Below are 20,545 nucleotides of genomic sequence, written 5' to 3' on the forward strand. Positions count from 1 at the left end.
ATAAAATGCCAACACAACCTGATGCAGAGTTTTCAAAAAGTGCTCTTAGAATGGGGTATGTATTTTAATGACCCAAAGACAAGATAAATTTCACAAGATGGGATCTTCACTGCTGCATCTTTGAAGATAAAGATGGAGTTCAATTCCTTTGAGCTTGACCTCAAATATGCTTCAGCACCAACATTTTACAATGAACACATCATGACTTATTTATACCAACTGAAAATTGTGTTTAGTGGAACCACTGCGAAAAACATGCAACAGTAAGAACTTAAAACATATGAAAACATCACCTCTGATATTCAGCAACAGTACTTCAAAGAATTTATTCATTACTAGTGGATTCCTGTGGCATTGGTGATGGACAAAATAAAATGGTTTTCTCCTCTAGGCAGGTGTTGGGGTCTGGTGCACCCATAGTTCAGGATGCTCAAGGCCAGGCTGAGTGCGTTGTGATGTTTGTGAGGGAGGGAAAAAGAGAGACAGATTTGTTGAGCAAATTTTATGTTAAGTTTGATCATATTTTCTGTGTTTGATTAGGTGATGTTTTCTTCCCTGACATATGTAGTGGAACAGGTGAGGGATTAATGGCAGCAGTACCTCAAAGTGTGTTTTGGTTGGACATAACTGAGGAGAAAGATTTTTAGTATGGTGATAATTAAAGAAGAATATTACAAATTTGTAAATGGAAACAAAAGATTTCACCAATAAGGAAGAAAACGAAGATACTTCAATTGTCACAATGTAGACAACTTTCAAAAGCATTAAGCAGAAAAATCATGCCTGTTTCATCAGAAAAACTAGTCGTGATGCCAAAGTGTAATGATTAGAAAATATACTGTTATGAAACACTACATAATTAGAAAACACTACACCCTGTATTCATCTTAGCTGTTGACACCAATGTTTCTTTCCAGTTGATACAAGTGCTTATTAAGCCATAGGTCTCTTATCATCAAGGGCAGAATTTATCGATAAAGACTGCTAAAAATAAGCAGGAATTCTGTTATTCACAAGCACAAAGTGCAAGACTGACAAATGCTAAACATAAGCATTTGTAATAAATACTTGTGCATGCCAGTCACAAACTTTGTAAAGTATTTACTTCACACGAATCAAGAATAATTATGAATGATACAAAAAAGTTTACTGAAGCACTGAGCTTTACAGAAAAAGCTTGTATTTCATCACTGAATACATCTCCAACAATAAACAGGCTTACTGAGGGAATCCTTTGGATTCATTTGGACACAAAGTTAAAACCAAAGCAGATTATTACTTAAAGAATCTGACTCCCTTATACATGGAACCATGTTGGGCGATTTTACAGAAAACATGTTAAGCTTATCCAATAAGGAGTCATAGGTACTGACAGGAGATAATCAATGAAGGATTATGCATGAGCTTTATTTGTGCTGTGCACTAAATCTTTTAAGCTGCCACAGATTTTTCCCTTAAAATATTTTCCTGAAGCAGTGAAGTCAATGGAAATATTTTCTGTAATTGTGCTTTGTTTTTGTGCATCAAAGAATCCACCTAACAGAACTGGCAAAAAAGCCTTGTACTAGAATAAAAAATTTGTCCTGAAACCATTATCCTAAATGCTATGATATCTATGTGCAACCAATAATCAAGAACAAAATCAAAAGACATATTAGCCAATAATTTATTTGGTGCTTATCATTTCATCCCAATCCCCACTGGCTCTTTTGCATTCCTGAATATAAAAAGACTTTGAAAATGATTTTTGAAATAATACTTAATTCAGGTATTCATGTGACTCTAGACAAGCTATTCAATCAAAGAGACATCGAGCCAAGAACAAGCTTGCCCTAAACCTATAGACACCCTTCTCCATGGAAAACTGGATAGAGATCAAGGATTCAATGTTACATGTAAACAAGCATAAAAGGGGGAAACTCCAAATTAGGGCACTGCTATCCTGTCCAAACCTTCAAGACAATCCCATCAAGGCCCTTATGTAGGAACTGAATAACAAACAGAGGGCCCTCCACATAATTTTCACAACTTCTACCCTCCCTGTCTGCCCCAACCAACAATGCCATCCCCCCCCATCCTCATTGCAGCCCATCAGCTGGATCCTAGCAAAACCCTGGATATGCCTGAATATCTGGGTCCATCGCTGAATGCACTTTCACAGCAGTGGTTGCTGCTCCTGTTGGTGTAGCTAGGGTGCAGAGTTGCCAGCTTTTAGATGGAATTTCTTCCTGGAAATGGACAGAAGTCTAACCTCACTGAAGGGTAGTATTCTGAAAGACTGAACTGGAGCAAGCCAGCTAAAGAAAGGTAGACTCATCCCCAATATTTACATTGCAGTCCCAGGAGCCCAACTCCAGCATATAATTCTGCCTTTAAAAAAAAAGTAGCAATCTTGGCAATTTTCCTTCCTTCAATCCAAATCACCGAAACAACAGTAGCACACCATCCACTGTTCCTGTCGAAATAAGTGTACTCAACACTGTACATTCGAAGTCAAACTCAGTGATTTCCAAACATGTTATCCTGAGGTCATTTCCTTAATATTTAAAACAGCATTTAGTGATACAGTGTGGAAATGGATGCTGACAAATACCTAACTTGTTCATAAAATATTGATCCCCTTCTTCAATAATTTTATTTTACAAACTAACATTGTTATCACAACATTTAAATATTTGTAAGCTAGCGTCGGTGGTAATTTCCACCCCAAATTTAAAAGTCTCAATTTGTTTGCATCATTTAATACTTGAAAAACACTTTTGGAAATCTTTGTAGGCCTGGACATCAGTACATATTTTGGCTATCAACATTTGTATATATTTTTTTAAACGGACAGGTTCATTAAGTTTCATGTAAAAGTGATAACTTGCATCCAAAAATAAATGGATTGTTGAGAGACCACAATGTCAGGCTATGCAATTGTATAGTTTTACTATTTTCAGAAGAAACAAAGTAATGGGCCAGAATTTTCTGCGAAAATAATGGTGAGGCTAATGCTAGCATTTCACTATTTCACTTGTGATACATATTGCTTATGTGCCTGTACAGTACTTTCATGATTGATACACTGGTAGTTTGATATAATGTGGGTGTTGGGAGGAATAAAAGTGAAACTGCATTATAGTTGAACTATGTTATAAAGAAACTCCTATTTGTCCCCCCCATCTTAAACCAGCAAAGTTTTACTTATTTTGTGGGCCAGAAGAACTTCAAACCATAAGCAGATTTGTGCCATCTTGAATTGCACTATAATGAACTTCCACTACACAAAATCTGATATATATTTAATTAGTTGCCCAAGTGACCTTTTAACGTCAACACATGCTCATTACTGCCAGTCAACTTTGCCTGCACAGAAAGACAACTACTAAAAGTGTTGTTCCAAAAAAGACCATTTAAAAACTTAAATTTTTTTTCTTGCTTTCTGATCCCTTTTGCCTCCTCTCTCTCACGCAAACTATTTCTTCCCCAGTTAAGTATTTTTTTTTGTACCTGGTCCAACATTGAATTCACCTTCGCTAATGCACATTTCTTCCCATGTTCATTTCTCAGATTAGTTAAGCGTAGACGATCCAATGTCCGTTGCTCTCTACGGTCAGATTAAATACAACCTGGTTCTCTCGTTAAATGTGCTGTGACTTTGTGGGAGTAAAAAATGAGCTTAAGGATACTGTAGTTAAGTCCAATGCAAACGTCTTTACACTCCATGCTATAGCAAGGTTAGACCCATTAAACTGCTCCAGTGATAGACTGATCTGAAAGCCTTTTATTGCTAACCAAGACAGAACAAACTTTAAAACTTATTTCGGTACCAATTCAGTTTTGGGCTCCATCAATATTTGTAAGTAAAAGGTATTTCCACACAAACAAATATTAAGTGTATATTCTGAAAACAGTTTGCCGTATTTGCAATAATTATCTAAACAATGATCAATGAAGCATCACTAGAAGAGTCAATCTTTGCTGTCTGTCCCTGCTTGAAACAGCCCTACCAGATTAACTGATTATATCAGATCATAACCTAAGTTGTGGAGAATGCCAAGCTCAGCGTGTCCCACGCTTCCTATTTTAGGAGTACATTCTACAGCAGCCTGCAAAGGGAAAAAGACTACAGTAACGTGATTTGGCTCACCCTGCTTCAATCTCACCTCCTGACAGCAGATGTGGAGAAGACCGTGGCCCAGTTCGCCGTGGAGAGGGGCCTGTAAAGGGAGAAAAATGAGAATCTCAATTCTCTTCCCCCTCCCTCTCCCGATAACAAAAACAACATATAAAAACACAGCTGCACATAGATAAAAAAAATGAAATAGTTTGTATTGAGATTTAAATCAGTGTTTACTCTTTGTATGCTCAGAATTCTCCACAACAACTTATAATTAGGTCATATTATTATTTTACTCCAGTTGTGGTTTGATCACAATATTAAATGATAAATATTATTCAAACTTATTTCTAATTTTACAAAAAGGCAAAAAAATAAAATGATTAATTCAAGAAATCTCAACCAAAGTTGTAAATTCATAGTAATTTCATCAGCAGCTGAAAAAGATAGATTAACAACTCAAAGATAGATGAGCAACTTTGCCCACAGGGGTTGTTTTAAAAGGCCCTAACTGAAATATTACATCTACCTTTCTCTTTCCAAGGCTGAATGACCTATAAAAGTTCCAAAAGTTTTTTTTATTTTAAACCAGATAGAATTTTACAATTAATAATCCATTTCTCCAGGTCTCACCTTCCTTTTTTTCCTTAATTTTTCTTTTATACACAATGGACCTATTTTTAAATAAAAAATTCCGGTACGGTTTTAAAAATCAAAAACATTTTAAGTTGACCACTTCATTTAAAAAAAAAGATACTAAGTTTCTCCACGCCTCCACTTCTTTGGAACTTCATTGCACATTTCATTCTATTTTTCCTCCCAGGATAGACCATTTCAGAGTGTTGAATTTCATCCCACTTTGAATTATTTTGTGGCTATGTCCTCCTGAAGTCATATGCAGCTTCCTAGACAGTCACTTACATAATTGTTCAACACATCCAAAAATCTACATCTGAGTGTCGACCGCATAATATACATTTTTAAAATCAACAAACCTATTTGTCAAATATTAGCAATTACAAATAAATGTTTCGAAGAATTTGGATCACAGACAGGTCGTCAGAATGGGCAATAAGGGTGGAGGTTGGTCAGTCCAAAAAGTAACCTGGCTTACTAACCTCTTCCTTTTCAAAAAGGATGGTTCTACCAATACTTATTTTCAGACAAAATCTTCAAACTTCATTTTCTCTGCCTATCAGAAGAATGTATCAAGAGCTCTTCAGTGTTTCAAGCACCTTTCCACTAGATCCTTTATAATAAGAGTATCCAATCTAAAAATTACAGTACAATTATTCAACAGGCATCAAACTGCTACACAGCCCAAACAATATCTTCCCTTCCAGCTCCATCCAGAGCTTCTTCTTCACCTTTCCTTTAACCTCTGTATACAATTCAAATACATTGCAATATAATGGTCAGAAAATGATCAAAAATGATCAGCACAGTGAGTGGTTTGCAGAGTTCAAGTCTCATTGCATGTCTTTGTACCACTGCAGCAGTAACTTTTGACAGTCGTCATCTGCTACGCCCTACAGAATTATTGAAACATTTAAAAAGATGGTCAACCGGACCATTAAGGCACTTAAAAAAAGTTGTGCTTACGTTTTATCCATAACACTGCAAATTCCTCATCCTAGAGTACGAATCTATAATTATAAGAAGAAATAAGCTATCGGTCCCTCTAGCCTGCCCTGCTATGTAATAAAATATTTTTCAAATCCACATTTGATTGTATTCAGAAGTAGCCAGCAATGTGATCATATACGAAGTATCCACCAACTGTCATAGAATCAGCTCTTTGAAAAGGTAGAATACTCCAGGTCTTAAAATGCTGAAAAACAATGCTCTTTGTCCTACTGGCAAGGTAGTGCTGGTGAATGGGGTGAGATCTTTTCCAATGCTTTTGAATCCATTTTCTCTGGTTTTCAATCCACTCTATTCGCCCTATTAAAACCTCTCCATCTTGAAAACTTTCAGTAAATTACCCCAACCTTAATCATTTGAAAAAAATCCAAATCTTCACATTCATGCCTTGTGGATGAAATACATCCCAGTCTGTTGAGAGGGGCAAGGGAGGAAATAGCAGGGGCACTGGCAATAATAGTCAATTCCTCCTTGGCCATAGGAGTAGTAGTAGAGGACAGGAGCACAGCCAATATGGTATCATTATTCAAGGGTTTTGTTAAGAGGTCATGTTTGGCCAACCTGATTGAACTTTTCAAAAGAGGTGACTAGATGTGTAGATGAGGGCAATACATCTGACAATCTAATTGGACTTCAGCAAGGCTTTGAATAAGGTTCCATATAGAAGCCTGATAATAAAGTAAAAGCAGATGAAATCCAAGCAAATTAAGGAAATTAGATGCAGAACTGGTGGGAGTAGCAGGAAACATTGGTTGAGGGGTGTTTCCGTAATTGGAAGCCCATGTTTAATGGGTTCCGCAGGAATTGTTGTTGGAGACTTTGCTGTTTAAGGTATGTACAAACAATTTGGAAGGTTGATCAGTAAATGTGCAGATGGAATGAAAATTAATGGGGGGTAAATAACGAGGAGGTTTGTCTTGGATTACAATTCTTAGCCAGGTGGTAAATTTTAACAGCACAACAGTGAACCAAAAGACCTGTTCTTGTGCAGTACTGTTCTATATTCTTTAACAGAATATCATGCATTTTAAATTCTACTTTACACATATGCATGATTTTCCTTCACCGTCTCCTTGGAATAATTTCAATTAGGAAGATAACAGTTTTAAATGATGTCACTTAACCCATAAGAACATCTAGCAGGAGCAATTGATTAAAATATTCTACAGTAAATAGTAAACATCTAATCTGTTGTGAAATTTCTATTTAAAGAGATATTGCATTTTGTCATGTATTGATTAGTATAACAAGTAGAAAGGTCAAGCAACATTTATTTTGGTCAGAAAATAACATGTGCTCCAATTTATATTTTGGCAACTTGATATATTGTTCAAAAGTTGGTTTCAAATGTTTTTTCTAAATTTACTAACAAGCATTCATTAGTGTTTGACCACGGAGGACATCTATGCTTACCAGTCAAGTCATAATTACTTTTAATCCACCTGTTCAGACATGTTATGACACATCTCTGGGATATGTGGGACTTGAACACAGACTTTGGTCCAAATGTAGGGACATTATCATTGCACCAATTATGTAAAATGAGATCTTGGAGTTGATCCTCAGACTGTAAAAGAACGACTTTGTTGCTAGCAACGAGCTAAGACTGTATTTTGAGAGGCAATGACAATCTGAAGCATCAAAAGAACTCCTGCAGTAGGAATACTGTAGTAGTATTCTTAAACTTGCCTGACCAACATTCACATGGGCATACCACTGCCATGAGGACTGCAACGCTTCCAGGAGGGCTTATTTAAAAATGTAAGACGACCTATTCCAAACAGATCTCCTGAAATTTAGCGACAATGATTTAAAAAAAAAAGGAATTATCTTGGGACTTTTCAGTATTTTCACAATTTTGCAAAACTAATGAGATTTTGATACTGGATACGCTATGAGATGGTAATATTCATTGCATTATTTTTTCATGCTGCTTTGTTATTGTCTCCTTCAAAGAAAAAATGGTTTGAGATTTCAGAATTTTTGAGGGGAGATTTAGGTTTTTTTAAGTAGAAATAGGAAAAAACGACACTTGCTCCAGATCTTGCTCCAAATGAATTACTGGCAGCCATATATTCTCTGAATTGTGTCATCTTACTGAAAAAAACTTTTCTAACATTTAAAACTAGTTTTATGTTTGGAATAAACGTTATTAGATTCAAACTGGTCTACATAATCTCTCACATTTCCTTCAAAATCAGTGATTAAAAATACTATTTTTTTTTAAAGCAGGTTCTTCCAGTACTGCAATAGAAAGAAAAAGAGCATGCCAACATAAACCATATTCAACAGTCCTTTTGCTGCTGAAATCTTCAATCACATCATGTTATGACAAAGGGTAAATTTAAACCCTTTGCTAATTTAAACCAGACAGACAAAAAAGCTCACCTCATGATGCAATCTGTTAATTTCGAGTGGCAAAGAACTATCCCAAATATCACTACTTAAAAGAAGAAATTAACAATTTTATTCTTTATGTCCAAAAGAAAACATTAGACGACTATTTACAACTCCTTTATCTTAAAGCTATCTTTTACCTCACACACCACAATATTATTCTGATTAAAAACCCCAATTAACATTTACAAAAAATAAAAATCACATTTCAAAACCAGCCAACTGCCTCAATTCACCTTTGTAGATTTTCCTCTGTACATCTTCCTGGGTCGTCTTTTCTTTGGTCTTCTGCTGCACAGGTTTCTTATGCACGAAAACCTTCCAGACAGCTATTCTGTTAGCAGTCGGTTGGTGCTTGGCTGTTATTTGCCATTCACTGCTGTTCAAAATATCTGATTTTATATACCCCAAAACATCGGACCGTCTCATTGGTTTGATGTCATCAAAACATTAAAATTCAAATTCAATGGGATTTTGGTATCTTGGGGCATAATTTAAACTGAATGGCCAAAACTGAATTTGTTGCGTACCACAGTTACACAGCTCCGGCTATTTGTTCACAACCAAATGTTACATTTTCAGTTTGTTCAGCACACTGTGCTTTCAAATCAGTCCTTGCCAGCTTTCACCCTCTCAAAATGCAAGTACACACCTACCCCTTCATAACACTTTCCCCCTTTAAAAAAAAATGAACCATGAAAAGACGGCTTCATATTTTTCTATCCTTAACCACATTACCATGACATACATATGACTTTAAATTCTTATTAGCTTTTCACCATATAGCATTGAGTAGATACCAATCTCATCTATACTTGCAGTAAAATCCGCGATAACGCATGTGCAATTACATTCTTACGACCTGCAATATGTACGATTTATAAATTATTTTGTTGGAGTCCTATCTTTCAGACTTTTAGTCTCATACTCTCGTCTTTAAAGCATTCCAAGAATTTAAGAGGATTCCGGTCTGTGTACACAACCGTCTCAGACACATTGTATGTGACATATACATTAAAATGTTGCAAGACCAGTTCCAAACTCAATAGCTCTTTTTCCGATTGTAGATTATTTCCTCTGTTGGATGCTGAGTTTCTTGAAAAAGTAACCAGAGGGCAGTTCAATCCCATCATCTTTCTGTAGCAGTACAACTCCAACTCCAATGTTACTAACATAACGGCAACTTTGAAGGGCTTTGAAAAGTTTGGTGTAGCTAAAATGGGTGCAGTGGTTAATATTGCTTTTAAATTGTCAAATGACATTGTTCTGTCCACTGAAATTGTATGTTCTTCTTCAGCAAATCTGTTAACAGTGGCATGACACTGCTCAAGTTTAGAACAAAGTTTGATAGAATCCACTTCATCCCAAAAATTGTAGCACCTCTTTCTTTGAGGTTGGTCATGGAAATTCCTCTATGGCCTTCATCTTTGTGCTCCATGGGGTCAATCTCCCACGACCGATGTCATGTCCCAAGAATGTCACCTCTACTCTCGCAAGTTCAGTTTTGTTTATTACCAGTTTTGCTTCTCAGTTGTTCAAAGAGCTCTGCGAACAGTACCATGTAATCTTTCCAGGACTTACTAAAGATCACTACATCATCCAAATAGACTGCACAGTTTGTTAACCCAGCCACAACTCTGCTCCTGAGTTTTTGGGAGTGTGGCAGGTACATTCTTCATATCAAAAGGGCATCAATTTAAATTGACCTAGCCCATTTAGGGTTAAAAAAACAAAATTTCTTTTGCCGTCTCTGATAAAGGTTCCGACTTGGTGATGTAATTGACTTGTCCAATTTTCTCTATACAGATCTCCAATCTCGGTATTGGATACGAGTCAGATTTTGTTATGGCACTGACCTTCTAATCATCTTTGTAAAATTGTTGAGTCCCATCAGGTTTGAGAACTTAAACAATCGGCAAACTCCACTCACTCTGGCTCAGTTCGATGCTATCCTTGTTGAGCATTGCCTCCACTTCCATCTGGACCGGTCTGGCTTTGAAAGGATTAAGCTGATAGGGGTGTTGTTTTTATTGGAACAGCATTCCCTATGTCTACTTCATGTACAATACTATTAGTCCTCCCCATCTGATTCCTAAGTATGACCTCATACTGCAGTAACAAGCCTTCCAAGCCTACGTTCTTTGTTCCTGAGACAGTCAGTCAGTTTACTAACCTATCCCACTCAAGGATTTCTTCATTTTTTAATCTATTTTGAGGCACATCAAAACATCTCTAATTTTATTCCCCACTCTGCAGAGCAGTAACACCTGTCTCTCCAGCATAATACTGTTTCAATATGTTCATACACATACCCAATGCAATTTTTTTTTCTATCTGGCATCTTTAAAGATAGTTTACCTGACAACTTTTTCTCAATTTGATAGGGACCACAAAACCTGACTTTGAAGGGCTCTTCTATCACTGGTGACAGTACTGACACATCATCCCCTCAGGAAAACATCAAAGTTTCAGAGTTTTAATCTGTCACCTGCTTCATTCTATGCTGTGCCCTCTTTAGGTGCTGTTTACCTAACTCACCTACTCCATTTAATCTCTCCCTCACCTCTGATACATAATCTAAGTGTGAGAGCTCAGACTTTGGCTCTGTCAATTTCTCTTCAATTAATTTCAAAAGGGCCTCCCACTTTACGTCTGAATATTAACTTAAGAGAATAAAGTGAGTAGATTCATTTGGGGCATCTCTAATTGCAAACAATACGAAAACGATACCTTTATCTCAATAATTCGGGTAATCCTGACAGTATGTTCAACATGTTCTTCTAAAACTGATGCCACCTTTCTAAAGCTTCCTGGAATTCAAGATGATATGCACTGGATTTAAAGTGCTGTATACCTAAGCTATCCATGACCACCTTATATAGCCTAGCAGTAAAATTAGACCCTTGGTCGGACTGAATCTCCCTGGGTAGCCCATACCGCATGATGAAGACTACTAACTCCTCTACCAACCTTTTTGTCTTGATATTCCATAATGGAATTCCCTCTGGAAATCTGGTAGACACATCTATTATGCTGGTTTCCACTTTTAGTTCCGGGAGGGGACCCACACAACCAATTATAACCCACATGAAAGGTTCTTCGAATACAGGAATTGGTAACAAAGATGCTAGTTTTATTAGCACCTGGGTCTTAGCTACCATTTTGTATGTGTGACACATACGGCAAAAGTTAAATCACAGGCTTGCATTCCAGGCCAACCGAAATATTTTTGTATCTTAGCCTGAGTCTTTTGTACTCCTAGGTTACGTCCTACAGGGAGTTCACGTGCTACCCGCAAGACTTCCTGTCTATATGCTACCGGCAACACAATCTGGTGCACTTCGGCCCATTTCTCCAATGCACTAACCTGCCGTGGTCTCCCTTTTCATCTTAGGATTCTACCTTTCAGATAATAACCCTCAGGAATATTCTCTGCCTCCTTTTTGGAGTACACGCCCACATATATATCTTTCATTGTCTTGTCTCTCTGTTGCAAGTCCATTTGCCTTTCAGGACTAAACACTTCTGTCTGACCCACTGCCTGTTCAGGTTTTTCCTGCACCATTATGTCAAACAGGGTGTTCGCTAACTGAATTTCAACTCCTTCAGCGTTCTCTTTACTTTTTGTTTCGTGCTGTGACTTATGATAGTGGGATCTGGTGACTACAGAGTCTGGGAAAATACCAGGATTTTTTTTTAACTCCTCAGTTTCTTGGTCTTCCTTGGGCTTCCCCACAAGGGGAGTCACTCCCACCTTGAACCTTACTAAATCATTCCCAAGAACAAACTGAATTCCTGGAACTGACATCCTGCCAATCACTCCCACTAACTTCTGCAGTCTCGAGTTGGCACTCCAATCTGATCTTCCATACAGGAACGCTAAATATCTGTCCATCTATCCCACAAATTGCCACATTCTCGGGTAACAGATCAGAAGAGTGCAAATTCACTCATCTCTTACTATTAGAGACTGGTTAAATCCTGTATCTCTCAAAATTATAATGTCTTGCCCTTCTGCTCCTGTTCTGAGTAAACTTTACTCCCAGAGGCGAATTCTTTACAGAGATCAGACATTCACTCCATACCCAGCCCCACCTATGTTGTGCACACTCTTGCAACTCCTCGGCTCTTCTTGGGGTCTCCTCTACTATCTTCATTAATGCCACTGGCGTAGCTTCTATTACCACATCTTTTCTTGCAATGCTTTTCTTTAACGACCAGCACTGACTTGACATGTCCCACTTTCTGGAAGTGAAAACATCTTTTCCCAGTACCCTTTTTTAACCACTGGCACTGTAATTTTCTGAGTCCCACTCCATTATAGTGAAAACACCTCAGGCCTTTCACCTCCTTTTGAGCCCCCTGGGCTTCTTTTTTAAAATCTGTGGTAAACAATTACCAGTGTTCTCTACTCTATTTCATAGCGTAGGACCTCCCGTTCTCCCAACTTCTATCCCTCACAGGACGAAATTCTGATTGGAAGCTTGTCTTATGCACCAACGTGTATTCATCTGCTTACTCTGCTGCCTTTCTCACTTCCTGAATTTTCTGTTCATCCACATGAATTCTTATCATCCCTGGAAGTGAGTTTTTAAACTCGTCCAGCAGAATAATCTCCCTTAGAGCCTCATAGGTCTTATCTATTTTTAAGGCCTGCACCCATTATCAAAATGACTATGTTTAATTCTTAAAAATGTGTTGCTGGAAAAGCGCAGCAGGTCAGGCAACAAAGGAGCAGGAGAATCGACGTTTCGGACATAAGCCCTTCTTCAGGAATGGCTTATGCCCGAAATGTCGATTCTCCTGCTCCTTTGATGCTGCCTGACCTGCTGTGCTTTTCCAGCAACACATTTTTAAACTCTGATCTCCAGCATCTGCAGTCCTCACTTCCAAACTCAACCCAAGTCTGACTTAGTTCCTTCTTTATGTTTCTGAATCACTGTCTATACGCTTCTGGTACTAATTCATAAGCACTTAAAATAGCTTTTTTGACCTCTTCACAATCTCTTGACCCCCTCATCTAACAGTGCAGCAAACACCTCACTCGCTCTGCCTATCAGTTTAGTCTGAACTAGCATTACCCATAAATCCTTGGACCACTCCATCTGCCTAGCCAATTTTTCAAATGAAAAGGCGGCAACTTCAACATCTTTCTGATCAAAATGTGGCAGAGTTTTGACATATTTGTATGTAGCACTACCTTTTCTTTTAATCTCCATCCTGTTAACTTGATTTTGCTGACAAAGTCGCAACTTCAAGTTCAAATTCTCTTTTTGCTGAGCTAAGAACCTTCTTTCTCTTTCCTCTCTTTTTTTCTCTCCCTTTGTTTATCTTCTAACTCAATTTTCTGCATTGTAATTTAAGGTTTTCTAACTCTACTGCACTTGTCTGTTTCTCTGACATACCGAAGTGTTTGAGTAATTCCCTTAAATTTCAGCTTTACTTTTGTCTTTAGTTAAACCCAATTCTAAACTCTTTCCTAATTCTAAGAGTCTGGTCTTTTCTTTCTAAACTTTCTTGGCAAATATGAGAATCATCTTCAAACGCCAAAACTTCTTTAGCCATTTTAAGAGCCATTTCTCTCACTTTTTATTTAAGCAAACACAGGTAACTGAAATTAAACAAAATTGTCTCACCTACGTTTTATTTAAAGATCTAGGACACTAACCAGCAAGCTTTTAAATCCACTGGGGGCGGCACGGTGGCTCAGTGGTTAGCACTGCTATCTTACAGCAGCAGGGTCCCAGGTTCAATTCCCACCTTGGGTAACTGTCTGTGTGGAGTTTGCACGATCTCCCAGTGTCTGCATGGGTTTCCTCCGGGTGCTCTGGTTTCCTTCCACACTCCAAAGATGTGCAGATCAGGTGAATTGCCAGCTAAATTGTCCGTAGTGTTAGGTGCATCACAGGGAAATGGGTCTGGGTGGGTTACTCTTCGGAGGGTCGGTGTGGACTGGTTGGGCCGAAGGGCCTGTTTCCACACTGTAGGGAATCTAATCTAATCTAAAACATTACAAGTCAAATTTGATTCGAGTTTGGTATCTTGGAGCATAATTTAAACTGAGTGGCCCAATTAAAATTTGTTATGTACAATTACAATGCAGCTCCAGCTATTTGTTTCACAACCAAATGTTACGTTTTAAAATGGTTCAGCACACAATTGTTTCAGCCAGTCCTTGCCACCTTTCATAGCTCTTGAAGGTACAGTACATACCTAAACAACACAATTATGTCTAGAAAAACAACAGTTTCAGTTCTGCCACGCATCTTCCATCCTTCATGTGGGAGAAAATATGGGTCCCGGCATCCCCATGACATGGTCACAACACAGATAACACAAAATGCCTGCACTTAGCCACTGAGCCTACCTACAATGACTCAAATTGGCCAAACCAGCTGCCACAGACATCACATAAACCACAGGACATGACTCATCCAGCCCCAGACCAAGAGAATATACTTCTTCTGATTAAGTGATAATGAGCCTCCCACTTCACAACAGCCCAGCACCTCTGATGTCCTTTGGACATAGCTGTTCCCACTCGGAGTCTAGCCTTCATAAAAGGGTACTCAGACAAGGAGGCACCAAAGGCACTTTGCTTGCCCCCTCAACAATACAAACACATTGCTACCAGGATGAAACCCACTAACGCTACTCCAGCCAAGGATCGGAATCTTCTGAGTCAATTAAGAAACTCATTGTCAGACCGAGACACTTAAATCTTTTCAATGAACCAACTTTATTCCTCTTTGTTGTACAATTCACACCATTGTCTCATAACTCACTTCATTTTTCTAAGATCATAAAACTCCATTGTATTCTGTTCGGATAAGAAGCTGTGGTTACTTCTGAACGGCTGGTCAGTGACTGTTTCAGTGGGATCAGGTCTCTTCCGCAATATCCCTGTTTGTTAAATAAATCCTTATCAGTTCTCAGTCCGATCTGTCTGTGTCTGTGATCTCCGATTAATTGGGCTAAATCCTCCGACGCTTCATAAATTGGAGTTCCATTACAAATTATACTACCCATATCGTAACACATGAAATCAAGAAGTGGTGGGCAATTAAACACCTAGGTAGAAGAAGATGCTCCAACAAAATCCCCTTTCACAATAACAAAAAAAGAATGCTTCTGCAAAAGACAGGGCCTAAACTCACAAGCATATCATTCAGCTTGATCGCCTTCCAAGATCCTCAGCATCATATGCTAGTCTGCAGCCAATCTGATTCACTTCACATGATATCAAACAGCAACTGAGAGCACTGGATATTGCCATGAGAACATAGTTGTCACACTAAAGACTTGGGGGTTCTTGATGTACAGTGATAGCATCCCTACCTCTGAGTTGGGAGGTCCATGTCCAAGTCCCACCTGCTCCAGACATGTTATAAACATGCCAGAACAGAAGACTTGAGCTCCATGAATAGCTATGGTCCTAACCAAGCTGTTCCAGTAAAGCTATTATACTGGAATCCATCTAACAATTTGAACAATGTCAATAAAAAGCACAGCATAGCCATTCCCAGCTAATAAGTTGACTACTGATCTTGTGATATAAAGTGTGAATCACAGTGCCATCAAATGTTGGGACTGAAGGATCGGTTTCCATGCTGTACACCTCTTTGATTCTACATATGTATGGACGATGTGAAAAACTGGAGGATAATCAAACTTTTTAGACACTTTCTAGATTAAATTAGATTTTCTCAGTGAATTAGGTCAAAAGTTTAATGGACTAGAGGCTTCCTGCTGACTACAGAAAGTCAAGGGACTTTTAAATCAAAATTCCATGCAAAATTTTTAGGCAGATATGGGATTTAATACTTCAAGGTATTGAAAACTCCAGTTGAAGCAGATGGCAGGACCCTGCGCTAGAGGTTACTAAGCAGCAGTTTCTTGTCTTAGTTTCTCTTTCAAAAAAACCCAGGGAATCCAAAAAGAAAAGTCTCCAAAAGCTTGCAATAAAGCCAAACCTCTTTCCTCAAATCCTCTCCTGGCTGAAATATAAAGCTTCCAGATATCAGTATTTTTTTAAACCATGTAAATCCTTAACAGTTCAACTGTGATCAGTTTCCAAAGATGGAACAAATTTCAATCCAAATCAAAGCCTTCTTTAGAATGTCTACGTCAGTCTACAGCAATCTGATTTTGTCAACAACAAAACTGGTCAACATTGAGAATTAATGACACTCAATCTTTTGTTTTCCAGTGGATTGGCCAATAGGATGTTCTTCATTTGCCATTTTTAAATACAGTCTCAACAAAGTTGTGCCGTTATCAAGTCACAGAACACAGAACTGTACAACACAGAAACGCACCCTTCGTCCCACGATGTTTTGCCGAACGTTATGCCAAATGAAACTAATCTTTTCTGTCTGCCCTCGATCCATATCCCTCCATTCCTTACACATACATGTGCGTATTTAGAAGTCTCTTAAATGTCCCTACTATATCAACCTCCACCAGCATCCCTGGCAGCACATTCCAGACTTCTACTATTCTCAGTATAAAAAAAAAACTTGTTCTTCACATCTCCTTCAAACTTTTCCCCTCATCTTAAATGCATGCCCCCTAATATTAGACATTTCAAATCTGGGAAAAAGATTCTGACTGTCAATCCTACCTATGCATCTCAGTTTTATTGACTTTTGTCATGCCTCTCCACAGCCTCTGCCACTCCAGAGAAAACTACTCAAGCTTTTATTATTTCTCGATACAGCTCAGACCTTCTAATCCTGGCAGCATTCTGGAAAACATCTTATGCATCCTCTCCAAAGCCTCCACATCTTTCTTGTAATGTGGCAACCAGAACTGATTGCAATACTCAAAGTGTGGTCTTATAAATGTTGCAACATGACATCATGACTCTTGTACTCAATTCCCCGACCAATAAAGGCAAGCATGCCATATTCCTCCTTTACTACCCTATCTACTTGTGTGGCCACTTTCAGGATGCTATGGACCTGAACCCCAAGATCCCGCTGTATATCAATGCTGTTCAGGGTCCCGCCAAAGCACGCAGCATGGTGCCTTAGTGGTTAGCGCAGCTGCCTCACAGTGCCAGAGGCACAAGTTTGATTCTCACCTTGGGCGACTGTCTGTGTGAACTTTGCACATTGTCCCAGTGTGTGTCAGGGTTTCTTTTAGGTAGTCCAGTTTTCTTCCACAATCCAAAGATGTGCAGGTTAGGTGAATTGGTCCTGCTAAATTGCCCAGTGTCAGGGATGTGTAGGTTAGGTGCATTAGTCAGGGGTAACTTTAGAGTAATAGGGTAGGGGAATGTGTCTGGGTGGGTTACTCTTCGGAGGGTCAGCATGGACTTGTTAGGCCTAATGTTTCCATGCTGTAGGAATTCTATGATTAACTGTATAATCTTCCTTAACGTTTGATCTCCCAAAGTGCCGTACCTCACATTTACCCAGATTAAACTTCATCTGAGATTTCTCTGCCCATATCGGCAACTATTCTATATCCCACTGTATCTTTTGACAACCTTCTACACGATCCACAACTCCATCTGCATATCATATGCAGATCATCTGCAAACTTACTAACCCACCTATCTACATTTTCATCCAAGTCTTTATATATAATCACAAACAGAGATCCCAATACAGATCTTTGTCATGGACCTCCAGCTAGAAAAACACCCTTCCACCTCTACAATCTACTTAACTCAGATTTCTCCAGTTTCCTCATTTCCCCTCCCCCCACCTTGTTTCAGTCAAATCCCTCAAACTCAGCACTGCCTTCCTAACCTGTAATCTTCTTCCTGACCGCTCTGCCCCCACCCCACTCTGGCCTATCACCCTCACCTTGACCTCCCTCCACCTATCGCATTCCCAACGCCCCTCCCCCAAGTCCCTATCTTTTATCTTAGCCTGCTGGACACACTTTCCTCATTCCTGAAGAAGGGCTTATGCCCGAAACGTTGATTCTCCTGTTCCTTGGATGCTGCCTGACCTGCTGCGCTTTTCCAGCAACACATTTTCAGCTCAAGCCAATTCTGAATCCTCGAGGCCAAGTCACCATGGATCCATGCATCTTAATCTTCTAGATGAGCCCACCATGAGGCACTATGCCATTGCTCTACCCTCAGTCACCTTTGTCACTTCTTCAAAAACAAAATCAATCAAGTTAAAACATGACCTGTCCTGCATAAAGCCATGCTGACTGTCCCTAATTAGGCCATGCTTTTCCAAATGCACGTAGGTTCAAAACTGAGAGGAGAAACTACTTTTCTCAGAACGTAGTGAATTTATGCAACTCACTGCCCCAGAGACCATGGAGGCAGAATCAAACAGATTTAAGAATGGAGAGTACTTACAAGGTGATATCCAGATAAATAAGAGCCAGCCAAAGAACATATAGGGAGAGTGGACTTGAGATCAGGATAAGACCAGCTGTGACCTAAAATGATGGAGCAGACTCAAAGGACTGAGCCTGCTCCTGCTTCTACTTGTGCTCCTCTGCTCCTTAACTACATCACCAAGGCCCCAGTAATAACATCTTTTGCCTCCCATAACAGCTTGAGAAACATCTCATCAGGCCCTGCAGATTTATGCACCCTTATGCCCGCTAAAACATCTAATACCTCTTCCTCATTAATTTTAAAGATGTTCCAGAATTTCACCATCCAATTGAAATCCTGGTTACTATGTCTTCTGCCTCTGAATATAGATGAAAAGAATTCATTTAAGACCTCACCCCATCCACTGGCTTCATACACAGGTTGCCCCTTTAGTCTCTAATATTCCCTGGTAATCCTCACATTGTTAATATATTTATAAAAATCTAGAGTTTTCCTTGATCCCATCTGGTACAAAACTGAAATTAACATTGTAAATGTCAACTCATTACAGTTATTCTACACAAACATGTACTTTTCCTCTTCTCCGCTCCCTATACAAATTTATTTTTGCTAGTTACTGTATTCTCTTCAGCCAACTTCCTTATGCTCAGCTTGTACTATGGGAAAAAATTCACCTCACGCTAAGCTTCACTCTGTGGATTTATGTCACTTCAACCACTACATATATATTTTGATGCATTAATTTCATTTTCAAAAATGATATCTCATGTTTTTATTAATCTTACTAAATTAAGCTCAGTACACAATAGATCAATTTTATTCCAAAATTACAATTTTTCTAGTTTAAAGAGATTAGTGTTTCCACTTAATTAGAAAAATGAAGCAAAGAATCATAAATGCAAGAAAGTCATTAATGAATCTATTATGACAATCAGAAAAAAAAAACTTTACCCACAATAGAATGTAGACCTCAATGCTACAAAGAGTAGTCAAGGATGCATGATGCATTGATGCATGCAAGAGGAAAGGAAGTAAAGAAGCAAGCAAAGAGCAAAAGGATACATTGAACAGAATACTGATAATGCTGGAAACCAAACAAGAGTGAAAATTCAATAAGCCCATCCCTAACTCTGAGTAAGGCAGCATCTGTGAAGCTAGAAATAAAATTAACACTTCAGAAAGATCCTAAATATTTTACTCCATTTCAGCCTCTCAAAAATTCCCAACAGACTAAGCATCAGTACTTACAGGGTGATATCCAGATAAATAAGAGCCAGCCAAGGACCAAAAAAAATTCATGTTACTGAATTTTCCAACTGTTTACGTTTAATATTTTTAAATTATTTTCTACTAATTCAGAAAAGTTTATCTTACTTAAAGGGGAACGTTGGTAAATAATAATTGAATAAGTAATATTAACAGACTACATACTTGTGGATTTACTTTGGTTTTTCAGAAGGCATCAAAGGCTTAAACATTAAACTTTCAATAAAAACAGAAGCTGCCACGATATCTTTGAATATTAAAAATTGCAATGATGCACGAGTGAGGAGAAAATGAGGACTGCAGATGTTGGAAATCAGAGTCGAGCGTGTGGTGCTGGAAAAGCACAGCAGGAAGTTTCCCTGAAGGTCTAATGCTCGAAACATTGATTCTCCTGTTCTTTGGATGCTGCCTGACCTGCTGTGCTTTTCCAGCACCATACCCGCGATGCACAAGTGACTTTCATAAGCTCTCTCTCCACTTTCTCTTGCTCTGCACATATCAATAGTTGCAGACATATGCAGTATTACTCAATTAAAAACCAGCCAGGCTCAGATATACTTTAACAGTATGACTGGGACAAAGTGAAAAAGATGTAGTATGAGCAATTAATGTATATTCAAGTACAACCCACAGACTGCATGTATTCAAATTGAATATGTTGGCTCTGCTTTTGTGCTTTAATGATTTTCAAGGGGCTAATTATTATCAAAACTAAATCTTTTCTTTTGCATAACCTGACGTTTCAACCAGTGTGCACTATGGCAGAGAAGAGGCCGACTGTGTTATCCAGGAAAACAAAATGTTGTTCTTTCAACAGGACTTCT

The 20,545-nt window shown here is 38.5% G+C and overlaps 1 protein-coding gene across 2 annotated transcripts in view; it reads right to left on the reverse strand.

The window, feature by feature from the left end:
* Nucleotides 1-20,545, reverse strand: part of usp46 (ubiquitin specific peptidase 46) — a 104,047-nt gene that overhangs the window by 56,131 nt on the left and 27,371 nt on the right. Inside the window, exon 2 of one of the 2 annotated variants that reach the window (XM_072569280.1) lies at nt 4,149-4,202. The exons of the other annotated variant lie outside the window; for it this stretch is intronic. Coding sequence (XP_072425381.1) covers nt 4,149-4,202 — 54 coding nt within the window. The remainder of the gene's footprint in view (nt 1-4,148; nt 4,203-20,545) is intronic. 2 annotated transcript variants of the gene reach the window in all.

Source organism: Chiloscyllium punctatum, chromosome 1, assembly GCF_047496795.1.
Source record: "Chiloscyllium punctatum isolate Juve2018m chromosome 1, sChiPun1.3, whole genome shotgun sequence".
NCBI classification, from domain to species: Eukaryota; Metazoa; Chordata; class Chondrichthyes; order Orectolobiformes; family Hemiscylliidae; genus Chiloscyllium; species Chiloscyllium punctatum.